The 22,089-nt window shown below is 46.5% G+C and overlaps 1 protein-coding gene across 1 annotated transcript in view; it reads right to left on the bottom strand.

The window, feature by feature from the left end:
- Window positions 1–22,089, bottom strand: part of MUS81 (MUS81 structure-specific endonuclease subunit) — a 321,815-nt gene that overhangs the window by 76,441 nt on the left and 223,285 nt on the right. Inside the window, exon 13 of the mRNA XM_078660456.1 lies at window positions 15,761–15,856. Coding sequence (XP_078516582.1) covers window positions 15,761–15,856 — 96 coding nt within the window. The remainder of the gene's footprint in view (window positions 1–15,760; window positions 15,857–22,089) is intronic.

The raw sequence follows: 22,089 nt of genomic DNA, 5'->3' as shown, positions 1-22,089 counted from the left end.
GATAACGGTCAGCCATTCTCATCTGAACTCATGAAGCACGTTTCCCTGTTATTAGGGTACCAGTGGAAGTTTCATTGTGTACGCCATCCTGAAGCAGCCGGTCTAGTAGAGAGACATAATCAGACCCTGAAAATCCGCATTGCAAAAGTCTGTAAAGAAAAAGGTGTGGACTGGCTAGTAGCCCTGCCAGTCGCTTTGTTTTATATGCGCATGGTCGCACATTCCAGATCAGGTCTGTCCCCGTATGAGGTCGTATTCGGCCGTCCCCCTAACATGTGGGGTACTCCTAGACCCCGAAGTATTACCGATGTTTCATGTAATATGCTGACAGATTACCTAGCTTCCTTGATGTCTGCCCTCAACTCATGTCGTTCACAGGTTGCCGCCGCATTTCCAGACAATACCGAGGTGGCACCGCATGAAATCGTTCCAGGTTCGCTGGTGATGATCCGAAACTTTGACAGATCAAGTCCACTGGAACCTCGTTGGAAGGAGCCCCGTCAGGTCCTCCTCACCACCCGTACAGCCGTGAAATTGGAAGGCCGAAAAGGATGGATACACCTTTCTCACGTTAAACTTTTTAAAGGACTGAAACCCGCCTTAAAGAACATTTCCCAGGATTCGAAGGATTGCCAGAATATTGTTCCTAAGGACTGTCCCGCAAAAGACATTGACACAACCCCTCCCTTGGTAGAGAAAACTCCGCAGCAGGAGTATAAGCAAAAGTTAAGGTCTAGTAAAATAAGTCAGTCAGTTTGATTGTATAAGTCCTCCCCTAGGTGAAACGGTTAGACTGTTTCTGACATGTATAAAATAGGCCCCCATAGTGAGAGAGTCAGTAAAAACTCAATTCAATGTATCGTTTTTCTAAGTTTCATATTATTCATCAGCATAATGATTTCTTGCATCAGCTATGCATTTTTCCTGTATTTTTCAGTTCCTCATGTAAATAAGTCTGCTAATGTTACAGTAGAGCACACGTTTAGTGATCTGCCTCCTCACGAATATGCTTACCGCCTCGCTATGCGTAACAATTCATTTATCCGTATGTTACATTACTCACACCAGACCAGCAATGCCACTAATTGTTGGGTGTGTGGTCGACTCCCCCCTTTCCAGACACCGAAGGGAGTTCTGCCACTTTTTCCTTATCCATTTTCACATAATGGTTCGTGTGGAGCATGGTCCACGTTAACGTCATCCTCAACAGATATGTCTTTTCTTAACAGTACATGTTTTCCAGACAAGCAAGGTCTCCCCCACAGAACAGGTTTAGATCTAGAAAATGAAGTGTATAATTTAGGTAATTATTCGTCGAATTTTATGGTCCTGAATGTTCAGTCTGATACTACTCCAGACTCACCTGCTATTTCAGTACTACCAGTCAAAGGCGAATTATGTGTCCGAAATAAGGGTTCTGTACATGTAGGACATAGTGATTGTACTACTATTATCAAGTATAGTGACAGTGGGAAATCTATTTTTAAAGCTTCACGTCATTCTTATTTTGTTTGTGGTCAAACTGCATATGTTCATCTGCCCCCCGATTGGGAGGGAACCTGTTACATTGCCTTCCTACTGCCACCTGTTTTTCTAGCCCCACCTGACTATCATAGAAACACACATCTAGTACATACTAGACACAAGAGAAACCTCCCGATTGTCGATTATACTGAAACTGCCGCAGAGCAATTCATTGATATTGATAAAGGTGTTTTCCCTTATTTAGGCACAGTTGTAAACAGTAAGCTAATCCGTAGGTTAACAAGAACCCTTGAAGCTGTAGTAGATGAGACTGCCTCCGCTCTAGGTAACTTAACCGAAGAGCAATCCTTTATGAGAATTGTCGTTTTACAGAATCGTCTCGTCCTTGACGTCATACTGGCCGATAGGGGCGGGGCCTGTAGAGTTCTCGGATCTAGTTGCTGCATTTTCATTCCAAATAACGCGCCGTCTGTTTATTCAGCTATAACCAGACTCCATAAAATTGCCCATCTGTTACACCAAGATCCAGGCACCTGGACATGGTCCGGTTGGTTCTGGAATCTAATTTCCGCATGGGGATGGAAAGTCCTGTCCTTTCTAGGTATTGCAGTAGCGATCATATTTAGCTGCTGTCTCTGTATACAATGTGGCCCTGCGATTTGCGGCATTTGTGCTACCTCTTGTATTCCTAGTCCCAAGCCCCGTTCTAAATCCCGTTCCAAGATAATTCGAGACGAGCAAATGGTACTGTATGAAATGATAGATGGTATCATGAATATTGATGTTTCCTGATGGAAACGTAGTGACAAGGAGGGAATGTGGAAAAGTAAATTTTGCCATGTTCTGTGTCACCACGCCTCATCCATCATATGTTATGTGTGCATGACCAATATGCATATGTTATTCCCCACGTCTGATTAATGACGCAATTACAGTTGTGTCCACCTCTAGTATGCCAGTTTCCAGTCCTCGTGAATACTACGAATATTAGGCCTATGTAAAGCTACGTTGCCACGTTTCTCAGTGTGCACGCTATTCCATTATAAAGTCCCCGTTTCTAGGCCTCAAAAGGGCCTGGACATCAGATTCAGCTCCTGTCTCCTGAAGCCTCGCTGAGGAGCGATACAGCCCCCACCTGTATCCTCGACCTTTCACTTACTTCCTGCCTCGCAGTGCCCGGTGCAGCTTGGCTCTGCCTCTGAGTCTGCCAAAAGTATGTTATAGTTCCAGTTATCAGTTCAGTCCTCCTTCTCTGCATTCCTAAGCTACTGAACTGCATCAATAGTTTCCGTCATTGTCTAGCCTTCTCGTCTCCACGTTAGAGAAATACTGCATTTACTGGTCATTCAATATTCTTCATCACGCACTACATGTAGAATAATGCATGGTCCAGTCTTAGAGTCAAGTTAGCTTTTCCCCTCATGACTTCTAGTTTATATCAACATGTTCCCTAAACATCAGATACTAGATAGAGTTTAGGTACATGTCGCTCCGACCCTCCAGACTTTAGTCTCTGCTCCTAACACAGAGTTCATAGCCCCCAGCTTCTCCTAGTAATACGTCATTGCCAGTTTACGCGCACCATTAGGTTAGAGGTCCCGGCTCTTTAGGTAGCCCCCTCCAATGTTTCCGCCCCATTCATGACATATTCTGTTACGTCTGCACCACATGTCTATGTATACGCCCAGTTACACCTACTTTTACTCTTATCTTTCGCGACTGCTACGCGTCACGCCTTCTGCTCCACCCACTGCTACGCCTACTGCAATGTAATGCTATGTGTTTGCGTTATGTATATATGCTCTTGTATTGTTATTAGAAGTTAGCGCGCTCATCCCAGACCCAGCCCCGGCAGCTGCCGGGCCACTCTAGCCCTGCCATTCTGTTCCTATGCAGGTTGTCCTGATCCTGTCCTTATGCTGTAATAAACCTGCAGAAACTCCTACTACCTCGAATCTTGACTCTTATTTATTGAGCTATCTGTTATGATATATGCCTAGTCAAAAATAGGGTATTATTTATTTATTTACCACAGGGAATTGAAAGCGACCTCTGCATTGTGATGTTGGCGTGAGTCTGAGTTGGAAAGGGGCGACTCACGCTAACGTCAGAATCCAGAGGTCGCGTTCAACTCCCTGCAAACCTCTGAACCCAATCTGCATTTATTGAATATGCTCTACATAGTCGTCTAAAAGAATAATACCTGTTGGTACGTTGTTGAACATTATAGAATCAGAGATGGCTTGTATATGAAGTATGCGCCATTTCGTTTTACTCCTTTGCTAATCAGCAATTAGTGTATATTTCTCAGTTCAATGGTGATTTGCTTGTGCTTCTCAAATCTGGTGTGTGGGCAAGAAGGTATGTTTTGCACCAGAAGATTATTATTATGCTGGGCAGTCCTTCCGCTCAGATATCGGATGATGCATTCATTCTGATAGCCGGCTATTAAAGCGTTTATGATGGTGCTTTTGTGCAGGAAAATCTGGAAAGGAAAGACTATTTAAGAATTTGGAACAAGCATTGGTGAAGCCAACCGGTCTCGCCGTATAGCAGATCTTGATGCAGATGACAACCCATCGAGAGATGGTGCGCTTCTGTAACCTTTCTTTGCGCCAACATAACCCAGGAAGAGTTTGTTGTCCACCCGGAATTATTGTGTACGGTCACAGTAGAACGACATTTCTCTTTTTGGGTACAGAGGGTGGTTTAGCTCCTTGTAGGAAGTTGGCTTCTTATGTAGTACATCAAAATGAGGTATACTATGGAGAAAGTTCAGATGACCCTTATTGGCTTACAGGGCTTAAATGAACTATCCCAAATGCTTCCTTTTGAGGTAGTGCAGTTTAGGCTTATCAGAGGTTAGTGTTAATGTACTTATTGAACACGCACAGAGTCAATAAATGAGACACACTCTCAAGAAGAAACTCGAGACCAATTTAGCAAAATATGTGTTTTTATATTTATTTTAACACCAATCAATTTTTACAGGTAAGCAAAATGTTCACTCAAATGCGTTCTTACGCAGTAATGCTTTCCTATCGAGAACTACATACAAGTATTTGCAAACGGTTCTCAGGGGTCCCTTAAGGACTTAAGGTGCTAGGGGGGCCAAGGTCCAAAGTACAACCAGCAGTTCGAGTTTACCTGCCATGGAGTGTCAGGGTGTAGAGGTGCTGGATGAGCTGTTAGACTTGAGCACTACACCGTACCAGAGAGAGACCACCTAGTAACAGGCTGCAGAGGGGGACTTGGGGACTAGTCAGGGAGCTCCCAATGGAGCGCTCGGTTCATGGGGGTCCTGGGAGCAGGGGAGCACTGCCGGCTGTCGTAGATCTGGGCAAGGGAGCTCGGGTGCAGAGGGTTTTGGTCGGCTGTTGCCCGTGCGGCAAAGGCAACCACAGAAATCAGTTAGATCTACAACGGGGGACAAAGAAGGACAGCTGGGCCACTCTCGGTTGGCCACTGAGATGCAGACGTCCATTGTCGGATGCACGATCTTTGCAATGTGTGAGTCCGGATTGGACTCAAACAAGCTTTGGTTGCTGAAAGTGGTCCAGTACCCTGGGTATTGGTGGAAGGCGGCTCCGGTTGGTCCTGGCATCTCCTCACTTGGTGGGGAGACGGATCTGACCTCTAGGAGCACGGTGACCTATTCCTAGGAGGCTTCTGCGTCATTGGACCCGGTGAACAGCAGAATGCTGTACCAGATGTTACGGTTGTGCCTGCAGGATGCAGGAAAGTGGCTCCTCCACTTCAAGGGAGATGCTGCCGGCTTGTCGTAGTCCTGGAGGCCCTCCGAGGCTTTTGGAGGTTGCAGCGGCGCAGGACGAGTCGGGTTGTAGCAATTGTCGGAACAGGAGCAGGTAGGCAGGCAGGGTTTGACGGTTCTTCATTTTTCGCCTCTTCTTTCTTCAGTCAGACAAATCTAAGTTCCTGTTATCAGGGGGCACCTAAATACTCAATTTAGGGTTAAGAGTAGTTGCCACTGGGCTACTTATCCTTGGGGTCACTACACCCCCTATATGACCACTTTGTTGGAAGTGGGCATAACCCTCTCCCAGAATTCCCAATTTCACAAAAATCAAAATGGTGGAACCCTTCTTTAATGGGCACATCAGGCAGCCCACCTTAAGGGGTGTTACTGGTCTGATAGTGCATCATGCCTCATAGCATAGCTAATTTCCATATATGATCATATATCAACGGCGGCAGGGGCTTTGAAGTCAGGTTCACTAGCCATCCTGCTGGAAGAGGTGTGAACACCTTCCTCTGGAGCATGCATTGTTTCTGGCTTCAGAGACCGTGGACTCTTAGCTGCAGGGGGTCAGAAACACGCATGTGGTGGCAAACTGGATGATTCCAGTCAGACAGCACATTAAGATGCTGATAGGTTTCAGGGAGCACCTCCAAAGTTGCCTCTTGGTGTATATCTTAACTCCTCTACTGGCATCAATAGGGATTTATTAAGACAAGGTGTTTGATACCAAACACAATAGGTTTTAGTGAAGCCATCATGTAGCTGGGGAGCTCGTAATGATCAGTGCCCAGTACATATACTTAAGATGGCTTCTCTATTTACTTGTACCATCTGGCAATTGAACTAGACAGCACAGGGTCATATCGGCTCATTTAGATATGTCCTCACATGTAATATAATGCACCATGCTTTAGGGCTATAAGGTCTGCTGTAAAGATGACTTACATATATTGCATGCAGTGTCTGTGGGCATGGCACACAGGGTGTGTGACATGTCGTGTTTTCACTTTTGTCTGCACCATTTCACAGAGCCTGCAGTCTGCATGAATTGGTGGTGAATGCGTTAGGGTGGGACAATACGTGGTGCAGCACTTAGGGACCCTCTTTAGTACCCATGCCCTAGATACCTATGGCACCATTTACTAAAGACTTACAGGGAAGATAAACGTCTTGCTAACTGTGGCACAATTGCACAGTTAACATGTTTTATGGAAAGAGCACTGGCATTGTAGACTTGGTTAGCAGGAACCCAGTGTACTTCAGTTAAAATTGCATCAAATACCAGGCAAAAAGGAGGGGTGGCCATTACAAAAGGGGGCACTTTCCTACACTCCTCTTCTTTGGAAGGATGTGGAGGAGCATAGAAGGTGGGCAAGGTGACAGACTGGCCCACATGAAATGGTGTGACCACTTTTGGCAAGAAAGAGCGAAGCACCTGTTTGTCAGGGTAAACAGAAAAAGAGAGGCTTGGATGACAAAGCCTGCAGCTTGCTCACCCTCTAGGCAGATGAAATTGCCAGAGGAAGACTGTTTTAATCCTGAACAGCCAGACAATTGTGAAGAGGCTTGGAAGCAACACAAATCAAAAATGTGAGGACCAAATTAGGGTTCCACTGAGGCATAATAAAAGGAAAAGGGGGATATATGTAAAAGGCTTTTCAAAAATGTACTTACAATAGAGGACTTAAAAAAAGAGGGTTGGTCAGGCAGCCGCAAGAAGGCAGACAGATAATCCTTCAGAGTGCCCAAAGCCGAGCCCTGCTGGGCAAGGGTAAAAATAAAAAATAAAAATATCAGAAATGGAGGCAGAAAGTGAGTCAATTGACTTTTCTGTACAATACGATACAAATCGCTTCGAAAGGCAGAACCGTACCATCTTGGTGGAGGGACGCCTGGCTGCTAGAAAAATATTGCAGACTTCGAGAGGAAGGTTGAAAGCTATTACCTGCCGCTTATCAATCTCCATGCAAGAAGACAGATAGCTGACAGGTTCGGGTGAAGAACTCTCTACTGCTCCTGTGACAGAAGATCCTCCATAAGGGGCAGCCTGATCAGAGGATCGATGGTCATGCATAGTAGCTTGGGATACCAGACCCCCCATGCCCAGTGCAGACCCACATAGATGACTTAAACCTGGTCGTTCCCGATCTACTTGAGAACTCTGGGCAGGAGTGGCATGGGCAGAAAGGCATACAGTAGGGCTGAGCTCCACTCGAGACGAAAAGCGTCTCAAAGTGAGAGCCGCCTTGGAAACTCCAGCGTGCAAAACTGCTGATATTGAACGTTGTCGACGGAGATGAACAGATCTAACCAAGGCTCTCCCCACTGCTGAAAGAGACCTTGCGCCACCACCGGTTGGAGACAGCGTTCTCTCTATGTGGTTGGAACGGTTTGGCGAGTAAAAGCCTCCTTTCACCCAACTTGGTGCTCAATTGTAGTAGCTGGCTACAGACGGAGTATTTACGCGTCCGCACATACAGAGTGAATTCTTGGTTAGACCCCTCCGATCTCTATCGGCAAGTAGGGAATCATGTCCATCTAGGGATCCCTTTCAGACTTTATACATGCGGGGACCCAGGGGACCCCTGTTTCCGCTGATCTGGAAAGTATGCTGTTGAACACACATTAGTGTCCCACTTGTTGGTCTTAAGCCATAGCGACGTGTGTGTGTGTGTGTGTGTGTATATATATATGTGTGTGTGTGTATTACCTACTGGCGGTCGCCAGTAGGTAGTTCTAGTTAGGACCTAGTTTCCATAGGAAATCCGCAACATTCTATTTGGAATAACTTTGGCGCCGGTCGACGTATCTTCGCGAAATTCTCCATGAAAATGGCCTGCTACGCTCCGCTCCTTCCCTGAAAGTTTGGGGGCGATTCGTCAAGCGGGGGCCGAGAAAAAAGGGCTGAATTTATTTATCGGTTTTCAAAACCAACACATAAATAAAAATGTTGTCATTTACAATGCCAATAGCTCTAACTTTTGCAAAGGCGAAACCGTTGCATTGCATGATGCTTCATGGTCCAGGTTCAGTTCCTGGGGAGTCCACTGAGCCTTTCATCCTTCTGAGGTCGATAAAATGAGGATGATTGCTGTGCTAATTTGGCCCTGACCACACAGGTACAGTGCCTGCTGCATAGACTAAACATGACTAATGGATGCACGTTTGCAGTTGCTTTCTTAACTTGAGACAACTGGTTGTAGTCGTTTCCAGTGTCACCTCAGACGCTTGTGGTATTCATCAGTGTTTGTGGAGCTCGACTGTTAGGCCGTTCACATGCGTAAAAATAAATAAAATGAGCCTGGCTGGGCAATAAACGAAATATTCCCAGAGTCTAATTCGGAAAGCTTATTTCGGCATTACGAAGCTTAGTCGTTTGCGTGGTGGGGTTTTTGATCCGAGGTGTATTAACTAATAGTTATGTCTGTCTAAACCATCCTCTGGGAGACAGTGTCAGCTCAGGGATGCAGAAAAGTGTCATTCTGATGGCTGTGACTTCAGGACCGCGTCTGCCATCTCCAGTGACAGTATGGCACTTTCAGGACTGGGAGACTTTGACATTCAGTGCCCACATGATTCCAGCTTGTGCGATCTGGAGTGCCAACTTGGCATTTTCAGCATTGTGAGACTTCGACCTTCATTGAGGTGGTGGTGCAGTGAGACCTTCCAGCCTGTGCCATCTCAGATGACAATGTGGCACTTTCAGGATTGTGAGACTTTGATCTATAGTGAGGCGATGGTGCACTGGGGGCTTCCAGACTGTGTCATCGTCTGTGACAATGTGGCACTTTCAGGCCTGTAAGACTTCGACATTCAGTGAGGAGACAATGCCCTCATGATTGCCTCCACATTTCTACTTGTGGCCCTGCAGTTCTTTTGTTTACCTATTTTAGCTAGGTGACCTATTCACTTTTATGTTTGATCCCATGTTGTTTCACTTTTGATCTGGGCTTCATCAGATTTCATGAAGAATGGCCAGCCTGCACCAAAATACCAGATACAACTTTGTTTTGTTTTTTCTTGCCTTCTGCCTTTTGATTGTGCCTGTGCCCGTTCCCGTCCCCCCTCCCACTGTCCGTGTGCCCGTTCCCGCTCCCCCTCCCACTGTCAGTGTCTCTGGCCCCACTAGTAAGTGCTTTTATTTTTGCAGTATATTTCCTTGGGAACGCACATGTCTGTAGTTGCATTTGGGGAATGAATCTCTGAAACTGAGATCTGTTTTGAATTTGGGAAGTGCTTCTCTTAGAGACAGCAGCATAGTGTGGGCTGTGAGAGCTGTGTGGGCTGTGAGAGCTGTGTGGGCTGTGAGGTGGGCTGTGAGAGCTGTGTGGGCTGTGAGAGCTGTGAGAGCTGTGAGAGCTGTGAGAGCTGTGTGGGCTGTGAGAGCTGTGTGGGCTGTGAGAGCTGTGTGGGCTGTGAGAGCTGTGTGGGCTGTGTGGGCTGTGTGGGCTGTGAGAGCTGTGTGGGCTGTGAGAGCTGTGTGGGCTGTGAGAGCTGTGTGGGCTGTGAGAGCTGTGTGGGCTGTGAGAGCTGTGTGGGCTGTGAGAGCTGTGTGGGCTGTGAGGGCTGTGAGAGCTGTGTGGGCTGTGAGAGCTGTGTGGGCTGTGTGGGCTGTGAGAGCTGTGTGGGCTGTGAGAGCTGTGTGGGCTGTGTGGGCTGTGAGAGCTCTGTGGGCTGTGTGGGCTCTGTGAGCTGTGTGGGCTCTGTGAGCTGTGAGAGCTGTGTGGGCTGTGAGGGCTGTGAGAGCTGTTGGCAATGTAAATAACAATGCCATTTATTTATAGGTAAAAAAAAAAAATGTCATGAGCAATGCCAATAGCTCTAACTTTTCCAAAGGCGAAACCATTGCATTGTAAATGCTTGTTGTTAAATGGTGTAAATCCGTTCAGTAGATCCTGAGAAAATCAAAAGTAAAATCATAGATATATCTACAGACGAAGTACCGTACGCGTACAGTACGCGTATACCTTCCCGAGCACAAGCTTTACGCTAATTGGCTGTCAACACTCCAAACCAGGAAGTGTTGGCAGCCATCTTGTACCTCGGTAGAACCGAGGCACAAGAAAGCAGCAAAAGAAACGCGAAAAACATGCAAAGGGGGAAGGGTAGAAACACCCTGACCCGCTAGGCCTGCTCAGGGGGTCCCACAAGGACCCCCAAGGCCCCCCCCCCAATTTTTTTTAAATCGCGGGATACGCGTACCCCGTGAAAAAAAAAAATCCGGTCGAATTACTTTGTTGCAGAGAGGTGTTGCAGAGAGGTGTAATGAGGCCACGGCCCTTTTTACACCTCTCTGCAACGCAGCCCCTGGCGCATACTGGAGGTTCCTGGTGGGCCAGTTGGCCCCCATGGACCCCCAGTATGCAAGGGGACTTAATCCCCCAACTTAGAACGCGTTACGGGGCGTGTTTGCACAGTGGTGAAGGTAGGGGGCGGGGCTTGAGGTGATGTGTGCAGACATGCTCTGTGGTGCGTTTTAAGTTGGGGAATTAATTCCTCTTCAATCCAGAGGTCCCCTAGGGGCCATCTAGTCCATCTGGTACCTCTAGTAAGCGCCACGGTGCTGTGTTGCAGAGTGTTGTAAAAAGGGGGCGTGCCCTCTGAACACCTCTCTGCAACGCAGCTCTCTGGCGCATACTGGAGGTACCTGGTGAGCTAGTTGGCTCACAGGGGACCTCAGGATTGAAGAGGAATTAATTCCCCAACCTAAAACGCGCCACAGGGCGTGTTTGCACACATGTCACCTCAGGTCCCGCCCCCTTCCTTCACTATTGAGTAAAATATTCCCCTAAAATCAGCCGAACTACAAATTCCGATTTACTCACCTGTTATCACGAGAGACGTCAGTGCTGCATCTTTGAGCCCAGATCGGACCCTGAAAAGTAAATGTAACCATACAGTAACTTTAATTTCCTTCCATAGGCTAACATTGACTGGTTTCACTTGGAAATTCTTCTAAGTGTTGAGTTTTGGAACTTTAAACAATTCCTAAAAAATCAGCCGAACTACAAATTCCGATTTACTCACCTGTTATCTGGAGAGACCTTAGTGCTGGATCTTTCAGCTCACTACTGTTCCTGAAAAGTAAATTTAACTGTACTTACCAGTAACTTGAATTTCCTTCCATAGGATATCATTGGCTGCTATATAAAATATATGTAAATTAAAAAAATATAAAATAAAAAAATAAATATTACAATTTCAATATTTTTAAAATAATTTTTTTCAATTGATATTAAAAATATGTAATATAATTTAAAAAATAAAATATCTAAAAATAAATACTTTAAAACAATGGTTAAATTAGTATAAAAAAATATAACAATTAATACATTTAAAAATGATCATTTACATAACCTTAGAAATTCACTGAAAAAACCATAGGTTTCAACCACGTTATAGTTAGGAATTAGCCTTTAAACAACCTTAGAAATTCACTGAAAAAACATAGGTTTCAGCCACGTTATAGTTAGGAATTAGCATTTACAAAACCTTAGAAATTCACTGAAAAAAACATAGATTTCACACATGTTATAGTTAGCTGGATATTTCACTTATACAAAACCATTGAAATTCCCCCGTTATAGTTAGTTCAGCTAACTATAACTCACGCGCCCGCAATGCACTGCTGATGACGTCACATATTTCATCACTCATGACATGGTCAGTGACATCACTCATGACATCACTGAAGACATCATCCAGCGAATGTGTGTCTTTCTGAAAAATAAATATTTTTTATATATGTATATCTAGAGCTTTTGGCATGGAGGATAGTGTTGCCTGCAGTAGGTTTTCTGAATATCGTGGTTTCCAAACCATTAATACCGGTAGTGATACGGCCATCCAGGAAGTCCACTGAAGTGGGGCTGATATTAGCAGTAAATCTAAGGTTGAGTTTATTCTCGTTCAGCTCCCTTACAAATTGTTTGACCTCTAGCTCTGTGCCCTGCCACAGCACAAAAAGGTCATCTATGTACCGTAGCCACAAAGTAGTGTGTTGCAGCAAGTGTTCTATGTCCTTGCCAACGAGCACCTGTTCCTCCCACCAGCCCATGTGAAGATTCGCATAGCTGGGGGCGAAACAGGTCCCATCACAGTCCCTCTCTGTTGTGGATACAATTTTTACCAAAGATGAAAATATTTTTGGTAAGGCATCATTCAATCATCTAAGCCATCGGTGTGGTGTATACTTGGTGTATACTTGTATAAAGGGAAAAAATATCAAGTGTTATAAGCAACATATCACTTTCCCATTTAACATCATGAATATGCTTTAGGAAATCAGAGGTATCCCTAATGTGTGATGGTAACAAACTGACTATTGGATTTAAAAAATAGTCAATGTATTTAGAAGTATTTTCGAACAGGCTGTCCTGAGCCGCAATTATTGGTCTGCCCGGTGGTCTTGGGCTGTCCTTGTGAACTTTAGGTATCATGTAGAATGTTGGTATCACCGGGCAGCTTTGCCTCAGGAATCAATATTCATCCCAGCTTAGATGACCTGTATCTTTCCAGAATTGCAAATGTGCAAAGAAATTATGTTTAATGGATATGTAATCCTTCATTGTAACTGGAATGTAACAGTTCCTGTCACTGAGCTGTGACATGGCCTCTTTTTCATAGAGATCTCGATCCCACAGAACAAATGTTTCCGTCTTTATCTGAAGGCTTCACGATTATATTGTCAATTTTCTTCAATTTCACAACAATGTCAAAGAATTCTTTATCTCTTTGATTAAGTGTGTTAAAATTCTGTCTCATGGAAAGATTGATGTGTCGCAATTCTTTAGTCATATAGTCTGATGGAGGCATATATATATGATATTTACTCCTGTCCCGTATGGCATATGGGTTGTCATTGTTTTGTACTTATATATGTCATGATCAGCTAGGCTTTGATGGCTGAGTTCGTCCGCCCTGGAGTTCAAGGAACCGGATAGGTGTTAAACCACCAGGGAAATGTCCTGATTTTCCAGCCATGTCCAGAGACGCAGGGTCTCTTGACAAAGGATCCACAACCCCGCTCGCCCTGTTTGTTACAGTTCTACATGGCGGTGGTGTTGTTCATGAATACTTATACCAGCCTTCCCTTGATGGAGGGTAGAAAGGCTTTAATTACCAATAGGATCACTTGGAGCTCCAACAGGTTGATGTGGAGTTGGGCCACCACTGCAAATTGTTTGCAGTCCACTCTGAGATCTGGACCAGGTCAGAGATATTCCCCTGATGCTGCACCAACTAGAACTTCAGGTCCCACAGTAAAGCCCGAACACGCCAACAGGCATGTGTGACCAGCAGGATGCAGGAGGCTATGAGGCACAGTGTGTGGGAATAGCAGCCCAATAGGCATGCAGTCTTCACAGACCACAACGCCAGGCTAGTGGAAGAAAGTATTTTCTTCCCAGGGGAATCTAGCCTCTTGGATTCCCAGTCCAGAGGTACAGTAGGGAATGTGCACTGGGATTCGGAGACTTGTATCCCCAGGCTCTCCAGGGTAGGGTGTTGGGTGAGGAAGTTTGGGTCCCCAGGAGTGGGGCGGTTGCGACGGGCAATCATCCTATTCACAGGAATCCCTGTGCTGGGTTCGGACCAGGTTCCCAGAAGGACGTCGGTGAGGGCCTCATTGAATGGGAGTAGGAGTAGGGGTTCCAAAAGAAGGAGACTCCCGGTTGCAGCACCTCAGTCAAGAGACTTGATAGGCAAGAGGGCAACTGAAGGTCAAGGAACTCAGCACCTCTCCGCGCCACCACAGTATAGGAAAGCTCCCTCCTCCATAGCCACGCAATGTCCAGATTTGAAGTATTCAGTTTGCTGGCATAACCTAGTTCCTCATACCAGTCCATTTGAGACATGTATGGCTGGCATTGTAGAGGGTCCAGTGACCCCTCCCACTCCTACCTGAGGTTTAGCCCACAGGAATAGCTCTCAGGATCCAATCTAGGACCAGAAGGTCCTGCCGCCATCAGCAGAGGCGTCGGGCAATTCCGGCTCGTGTCAGATTTGGGGATGATAATGGGACTGGTGTTGGGAGTGTCAGCATCAGGACCGGTGTTGGGGAGAGTTGAAGTGGTACGACTGGTACCGATCCGGCTCCAATATCGGATCCATGGGGTGCACTGGAGCCACAGCAGCCGGCACAGAACAACACTCCCCCTCCCCCCAGACTCCACAGGGCCCTCAACGGGGTCGGGCCACCCAAATACGAGACGCTGTGCCTCATAAAAAAATTGAGCCGGGGGTCGCTCCCGCTCCTGGACAATCGGCGAGGCGCGGAGCCGACCCAGACAAAGGCACAGGCCCAGGATTCGGATGCTGATGCTCCTTCGTAGCGTTGGCTTACGGACAAGAAGTTAAAGAACACTTCAACTTCATATTCTATTTCTGGTCCCTCTTATCTGAATGTCTTGAGGATCTCAAATGGGACCAAGAGTACTTCAGCCACTGTAAACGATCCCGGGACCTTCCTGCCAACTTCCGCGTAGTCACATGCCAAACCTCTCGCAGCTTCAGGGACCACTCCCCAAAGCCTTCCGCGCCATGACCCTGCAATCGGACACAACTTCATCTTGTGTTCGCCATTCAGGCACCAAAGACACACAAAGTGCTGATCCGTCACTGACATTGCCCGGTGACAGGCTCCGCAGGGCTTAAAATGTGTCCTACGCGATGACATCCTCAACACACGAGGAGGAATCCCCAAAAAAGTTGACAAAAAGTCACAAAATTCCTGTCAAAAAAATAATCAGCGCTGGCTGGCGCAGTATGAAACTACTAATGTCAGCGCGCCTATATAGGCACTGCGACGTCATCTGGTGTGCCGATGCCGACAACTGATGCAGAGCCGATCAGTGCCACCTACTGGCGCGCAAGAGTACTGCTTGAAAAATCTTCTGGATCCAGTCTGATGCCTAGGAAATTCAAAGGTAATGATTCTGCAGCCAGAAGTCTCTGTCACATATATATGGTGAGGATGCAAAGGGGAGTATTTCAGTTTGGCATCACTAATTTAGGCTGGTTTGACATATTAGTTTACAAACAGTACAATGTAGCTATAGCTCTAGTACACGACTCAAATCAGGGTAACCCAGGAATAGCCCATGTCTGTTACTGTATTAAGCCAAAGGCTTTGTTTTGCTCACAATCGGTCATTAATTGGCCTCGTAGTCCTTTTAGGTGTCTGTGGCATCCTTGGTTTAGTGGAGTTTAACAATAGGGTCACACAAAGATCGGGCTCAAGTATGTCACTTCAAAACCTACCTAAGAGAAGGGCCCGTTGGTTTATGTCAGTTTGAGGGATGTGTTGAGGCTCCAGTCAGCAATAAAACAGACAGCTGAAGTAATTGGTCACCCTGGTGATTTATGTGTCACCTTCCTAAGTGAATGGGGCACAGTTTCTACTTAAACAGCAGAAATCAATCGATTACTAGGAAGGAACTTGTTTGAGCAGTTAAAGGAAATATCAGGACAGTTTCTTAATGCTTCAAATGTAGTAATTTGTCATCAACCACCTACCGAATACAGGTTCTGCAGGTAACGAGTCATAATCGTGAGATAAGCCGCTGATTCCCGAACGTCCCTGGTGCGTTTGATGAAAAATCCATCTACAACCTCGGAAAACAGGAAAACCAGTTTAGATGCAGTGCAAAGCGTTAAAAACAACTAACACATGTTAAATGGAGAATAATAGACTGTTGACAGCATTTTAAGAAAAGAATAGAAGTCTGCCTTAATCACTGGCAAAGGACCTATGCCAACAACATTAAAATGTCCTTATAAATATTCCTGTCTTTGCCTCTGCCCCTCCATTCTGCTGGAGTTGAAGGGTTTAGCATGGGAAGGGAAGAAGCAGTGACAGAGGGCTGCAAGGCAAAGGCAGCTTTCTCATGTCTCAATTTGTAACTGTAATTCAGAATCTGCAGGAGATATGGTTGGATAGAGAAGTAACCACCCTCCTACCCTACTGCGTGAAACTACTCACCCTCTGCATTTCCATATTCAAGAGACTTGATTGGAAAGGGCAAATGCAGGGAGCTATATCCTAAATCCTTCTCTATTACAATTATGTTAAAAGTCATGTCTGCAGTGATAAATAATGTACTTCTGTATAGCTCAACCGTTCTCATACAATAATGGTTTCACAACAGACTGTTTCTTTTGTGAAATGATGAAGCTAGTCCATACTAATCAATGAAACCTGAGATTGTCATAATCACTGTTAGAACAGAGATTGAGCGGTATGCAGCGGCTATACTGCCTTGCATTCTTTAGCTTCCTTAGTGAAAGTTCATGTGTCTTAAATGCTATCATAACGACTTTGAACACCAGAGTTCCAATTTTTAGTAGTTCTGAGCAGAGCACTTGGTTACTGCTGGATGGGATGCAGGGCATTAAAAGTGCTCACCTGAATTGTACCCCCCCCCACCTGATTTTTGGGATAGCGCCTTATTGAAGGCTTTGCTTTTCACTGCCCAAATGCTAAGATCTATGGAAACAGAGTTTGCTTACGTGGGATTAAGTAGGCCTGTAATGTGTGACAGGGAACTTTTACTGCTCTTGAAGGAATTATTTTTCTTGGTTCTACCGTGGTTGGTGAATCCATCTTTTCCCATCAAATTATCCTTCCCAAGATTGCGTGAGAGATAGCCCAATGAAATGCTTTCTTTTCATAAGTGGCCAGTGCTTTTGAAACTCGACCAATTTCCTACGGAAGTTGGGCCAGTGTCCATCTTTCAGGACGACAGAAGTACTGATGCGCATGGACTTCAAGAGTGCCTTCCAGAACATGGACCTTTGTTGTGCGAAACTGGGATAAAATTGGAAGACACTCTCCTCCTGGACCATGGCCTGACTACAAGAAAGATCCCCAACCAAGTACACCTGCTCAGCCAAGGCAGCCAATGAGCGACAGCTGATGAACTTCTACATGTGTGAGTAAGTCTCCAGAGTACATTCTTTTATCCCTTGGGATCCATTTGGTTGCATGGTGGTACAAAAGCAGATAATACACTTTCTGGAGCTGGTGTTCACAGACAGGGCTGCTTGACTATAAAAAATGAAAGTCCACTAGATCCTCAGCAGAGTCTGAAAGAAATGGAGGGTACATAGAGGAGCCCAATGCATGTAAGAAAATCTCATAGACTGAATGGCTGAACGATGAGAATTAAAATCTGTGTAGCTTTCTGAAATGGACTTTAAGATAGGCCTATTGGGTTGGGTGGTGCGAGCGCTCCGGGAGGTCAAAGGGGAAAGGCTGGAGAGAACGGCTCCACACTGCCTTCTTGGGCTTCTACCACTTTCTATAACAGGGAGGACGATGATGAACAGATTTGCGTTGCTGGGGCTTATATTGGCCAGGCGGCGCATTGCAATTCATAAACCCCTCAGTGGCACAAGTGGATGTCGGGCTTATGGGAATGGTATGTGGATGAGAAGGGTCGAATGAAACGGAGGTGTGTGAGAAGTTGGCCTGGCATATGCTGTCCACTATTCTAGTGGGAACCTTGCACCAGTCCAAACAACCCTTATTGATGGTAGGTTTAAAGACAACCTATATAGAAAGCTATCCTAGTGGTAGCTGTGGAGAGCAGCCTTCAGGCTAAGTCTTGAAGGAATGTAAAGCAGCTTGTTTTACCATTCTATAATCTCGTGAATGACCAAATGAAAGGAGAACCACACAAGGTATATATATAAAAAATGTGTATTTAATCACATCCCTCTAGTCTATTTATGAGGCTAGAGTCAAATGTACAAACAGTAAACTAATTTAGCACACAGTAAATTAGCACAGAATGCATTTAGCCCTAGGGGCCTCACAAACAATATACTAAGTAAGTGGTATAAGAACCACGATAGACATAGAGACAAGGCCTAGGGCCTGTAGAACCGATGGAGCAACCAGGAACCACCCAAGGTAGTGATGCAGGAGACCCACGGGGGACGCGTGCCGTGTCTAAACACAGCTGCGAATCACCATTGACTTATATGGAGAAAGTTGCGCTTAGAATTTTAAAGATTAGGGACACTTGGAAGTGGACTAGAAGGAAACCCCTTTAGAACTAGACAGTTCGAGAGTCAACACCCACGGGAGCACCGGAGTACTCGAGTTACCTCACCCAGGGAAGCCGGGTGCATAGGTGTCTTTTCGTGTCAGGTTTCGTCGTCGTTTTCTATGGCGAGCTGCGGACAAGTGCTGCAGGCGACCAAGGGGAAAGTGTCCGGTTGGATCCAAGGGTGGATCGGAGATATGAAGAACCTGAAAGCAGAGGGGACAGAGTCTGGGGCACTTGCCAGTGACCAGGGAGGCGATAAGAAGATGCCCACCGATGTCGGGTGATTTCAGGTGCAGAAGGTGAAGCTCGACTCTTCAGCCACGAGGACCAGGAGGCATCGACGACAACTAGGAGCTGGATTCGAGCTGTCCCACGTCGGATGTCGAGTGCTGCAGTGTCGGTATCAGATTGGACCCAACAAGCGTTGGCAACAGCAACCCACGCAGAATGCAAAGATTGGCTTCGGAGCAGACCAGCAAGGTCTGAGGGACTCACCCTTTGGAGGGGAGTCATGGCACATCTGGAGCAACCAGGGAAGCCCAAGAAACAAAAGAGTTACCTTCGTATGGACCCACCAGTCGACGGACCAGGGATCGCGAAGGGAACGAGCAGATATGCTAGAAGCGGGCCCACGGAACACTCGTGGAGTGTAGGCTAGCAATCTTCGGTACAGATGGTGCTCAGGGCTTGGACTACGAGTGGCCCAATGCACAACTTTGGGAAAGCTTGGGAAGTAGGTGCACTAGCAAATGTGCACGGTGTCCAATAGTTCCGGTCCCACGTCTCTCGTGATAGCTGCGGGTCTCAGCTTTGCTGTGATCTCATGTCGGCCTCGGAGATGTCTGGAAGTCCGTGTCCTGTGTGGGAGCCTTGGAAATACAGACCGGCAAGATGCTTCTTTGGTGCCTGTTTGAACAGGGGAGTCACTCCTTGACCCCAAGGGAGATTCTTCCGTCTTCTAGTCGATACAGAATGTCGAAGTTACAGGATATATGTTGCAGAGTTTCGTCCAGGGCAATCTAAAATCCTAAAGACTGGATACCTATACTTATACTAAGTTTAGGGGTTGGACTTACTCTAAGGTCCCACCTATGGGAGGACCTGGGGTGGGGGGTGTTACACCCCTTCCCTTTTGTCTAGTTTCGCGGCAGAGCAGGGGCTGAGTGCCCCTGCAACCGGTTTGAACTGGGGTATGCACAGGGACACCAAGTGTGCCCCCAGCACTGTCTGAAAAGCATTCACTGAATGCACCCGCCCAGCCCCAATACACTAAAGCCTGTTGGGGGAGGTGGTTACAACTCCCTGTGACAGGAAACCTATTGTCCAGGCCTCCCCTTCCGGAGTTTTGTCCAGCAGCAGGAGGTCAGACTCCATTTTGTGATGGTGGGGCTCTTTTAAACTATTACCTGTCAGGTAAGTGTGTACATGTCTTCTCCCTCTAGAAGGGGGGAATTCTACCCCCGCCGTCGCCCCCCCCCTGCCAGGACTGGCGGGGGGAGGGGGGGGCTAGTATTCGTGTTTGACACCAAACATGACGTGTTTTGATGCAGCCATTCCAAAGTTAGCATTTACAGCGAGGTTATAATGCACTTAAGAGTATATGGTATGGCTGTATCACAGAACAGCCTCAGAGAATAGAGCCCGAAAGCTGCAGAGGGGTCCTGCTCATGCATGGGTACCCTCTCACACAAAACCAAGCACTCTGCCTTCAGGATTATCAAGGCCTGCCATGGGAGTGACTTATAGGTTTATATGTGTCTGTATTTAAAGGTAGATGTAGGTAGCCTATATCTTAGTAAGGGATGCAAGCACCACCTTACCCAGGCTGCAGTAGCAGACCTGTGGTGCCATTTTGGAAGGCTTCCCAGGGGTGGTATAATGCATGCTTCAGCCCATGGTAGGCCTCTGGGGTACCTATGCCCCTGGAACCTAAGGTACCATATACTAGAGACTCACAAGGCTAACCCAGTAACCAATCTGGAGTGTACCTAAAGTACATGCAATCAGTTTAGAGAGGAAGCAGCTAGGCTGGGGTCCTGGTTAGCAGGGCCCCAGCCAGACTAAAGTCGACAAATCAGTGAAACACCAGCAAAAAGTGGGGGTAACCATAGTAAGCAGATCCTACTCACCTACACCACCACCCCCCCCCCAAACGCAGGGACATTAAACTAACCTTGACCAGTTGAGTCTTCATGTTCTAAGTGGAAATATCTGGAGAGTCCATCTGCATTGGCATGCTTACTCCCAGGTCTATGTTCCACTGTATAGTCCATCCCCTGTAGGGAAATGGACCACCTCACAAGTTTGAGGTCAGTCTGAACAGTGAAGTGAGTGCCAAACAAGTATGGCCTCAGCTTCTTCAGAGCACAAAATATAGGAAAGGCCTCCTTCTCAATAGCTGACCAACGTTTCTCTCTAGGGGTCAGCCTTCTGCTAATAAAAGCTGCTGGCTGGTTCTGACCTTCATCATTCAATTGTGGCAGTACAGCCCCTACCCCCAACTTAGATGCATCTGTTTGGACAATGAATTCTTTGGAGTAGTTAGGACTTTGAAGAATTGGTGCAGTGCACATGGCCTGCTTCAGGTCTTCAAATGCCCTTTGACAGCTGACTGTCCACTGAACTTTCTTAGGCATTTTATTTTAGAAGTTAAGTCATTCAGCGGTGTCACAATGGATCCATACCCTTGAACAATCTTCTGTAGTACCCAGTCAGGCCCAAGAAAGCTCTGACCTGAGTCTGGGTAGTGGGAGCAACCCAGTCCATGATGGTCTGAATGTTGCTCTTCAATGGTTGAACCTGGCCTCCACCTACAAGGTGGCCCAGGTACACAACCTGACTCTGCCCTATCTGGCACTTAGTAGCCTTGATAGTTAGACCTGTCTTTTGCAGGGCCTACAAAACATTTCTCAGGTGGACCTGGTGATCCTCCCAGGTGGAGCTAAAGACAGCAACATCATCTAGATATGCTGCACTATAGTCTTCCAGGCCTGTTAGGACTTTGTTCAGCAACCTTTGAAAAGTGGCAGGTGCATTCTTCAGACCAAAGGGCATTACCACAAATTGATAATGTCCACTAGGGGTTGAGAATGCTTTTTTTGGCTTTGCATCATCAGCTAATCTGATCTTCCAGTAGCCAGCTGTAAGATCAAATGTGCTCAGAAATGTGGCAGATGCCAACATGTCTATCAGCTCATCTGCTCTTGGGATTGGATAGGCATCAGTCCTAGTGACTTCCTTGAGACCCCCTGTAGTCAACATAAAACCTCATCTCTCTCTTACCACCCTGGGTGTGAGGTTTGGGTACCAAGACTACTGGACTAGCCCAAGGCTATCTGAGGGTTTAATCACTCCCAAATCCAACATTTTCCGGACTTCAGTCCCGATACAGTCCCTGGCATGATCAAGTTGCCTGTAAATCGCATATTTAACGGGCAGACTGTCCCCAGTGTCCACTTCATGAGTGCACCAGGTAGTCTGACTTGGAGTCAGAGAAAACATGTGTCTGACTTGTTGGAGCACTTGTCTGCAATCAGTTTTCTGCTGACCAGTGAGGCTGCCTGCCAAGGCTACTCCATCAACTGAACCATCATCAGGGGTCTGAGAGAGCAGGTCTGGGAGAGGGTTACGCTCTTCCTCCTGTCCTTCATCAGTAGCCACGAGCAAGCCCATGTCTGCCCTGTCAACACATGGGTTCAATCTGTTGACATGAAGCACCCTCTGGGGGTTCCTGGGAGTTCCAAGATCTACCAAATAGGTAACCTATCCCTTCTGTTCAACAATAGTGTGGGG

This window comes from Lissotriton helveticus, chromosome 9, assembly GCF_964261635.1.
Source record: "Lissotriton helveticus chromosome 9, aLisHel1.1, whole genome shotgun sequence".
Taxonomy (NCBI): domain Eukaryota; kingdom Metazoa; phylum Chordata; class Amphibia; order Caudata; family Salamandridae; genus Lissotriton; species Lissotriton helveticus.
The sequence above is the reverse complement of the archived record's forward strand: the minus strand, read 5'-3'. Positions and strand labels throughout refer to the sequence as shown.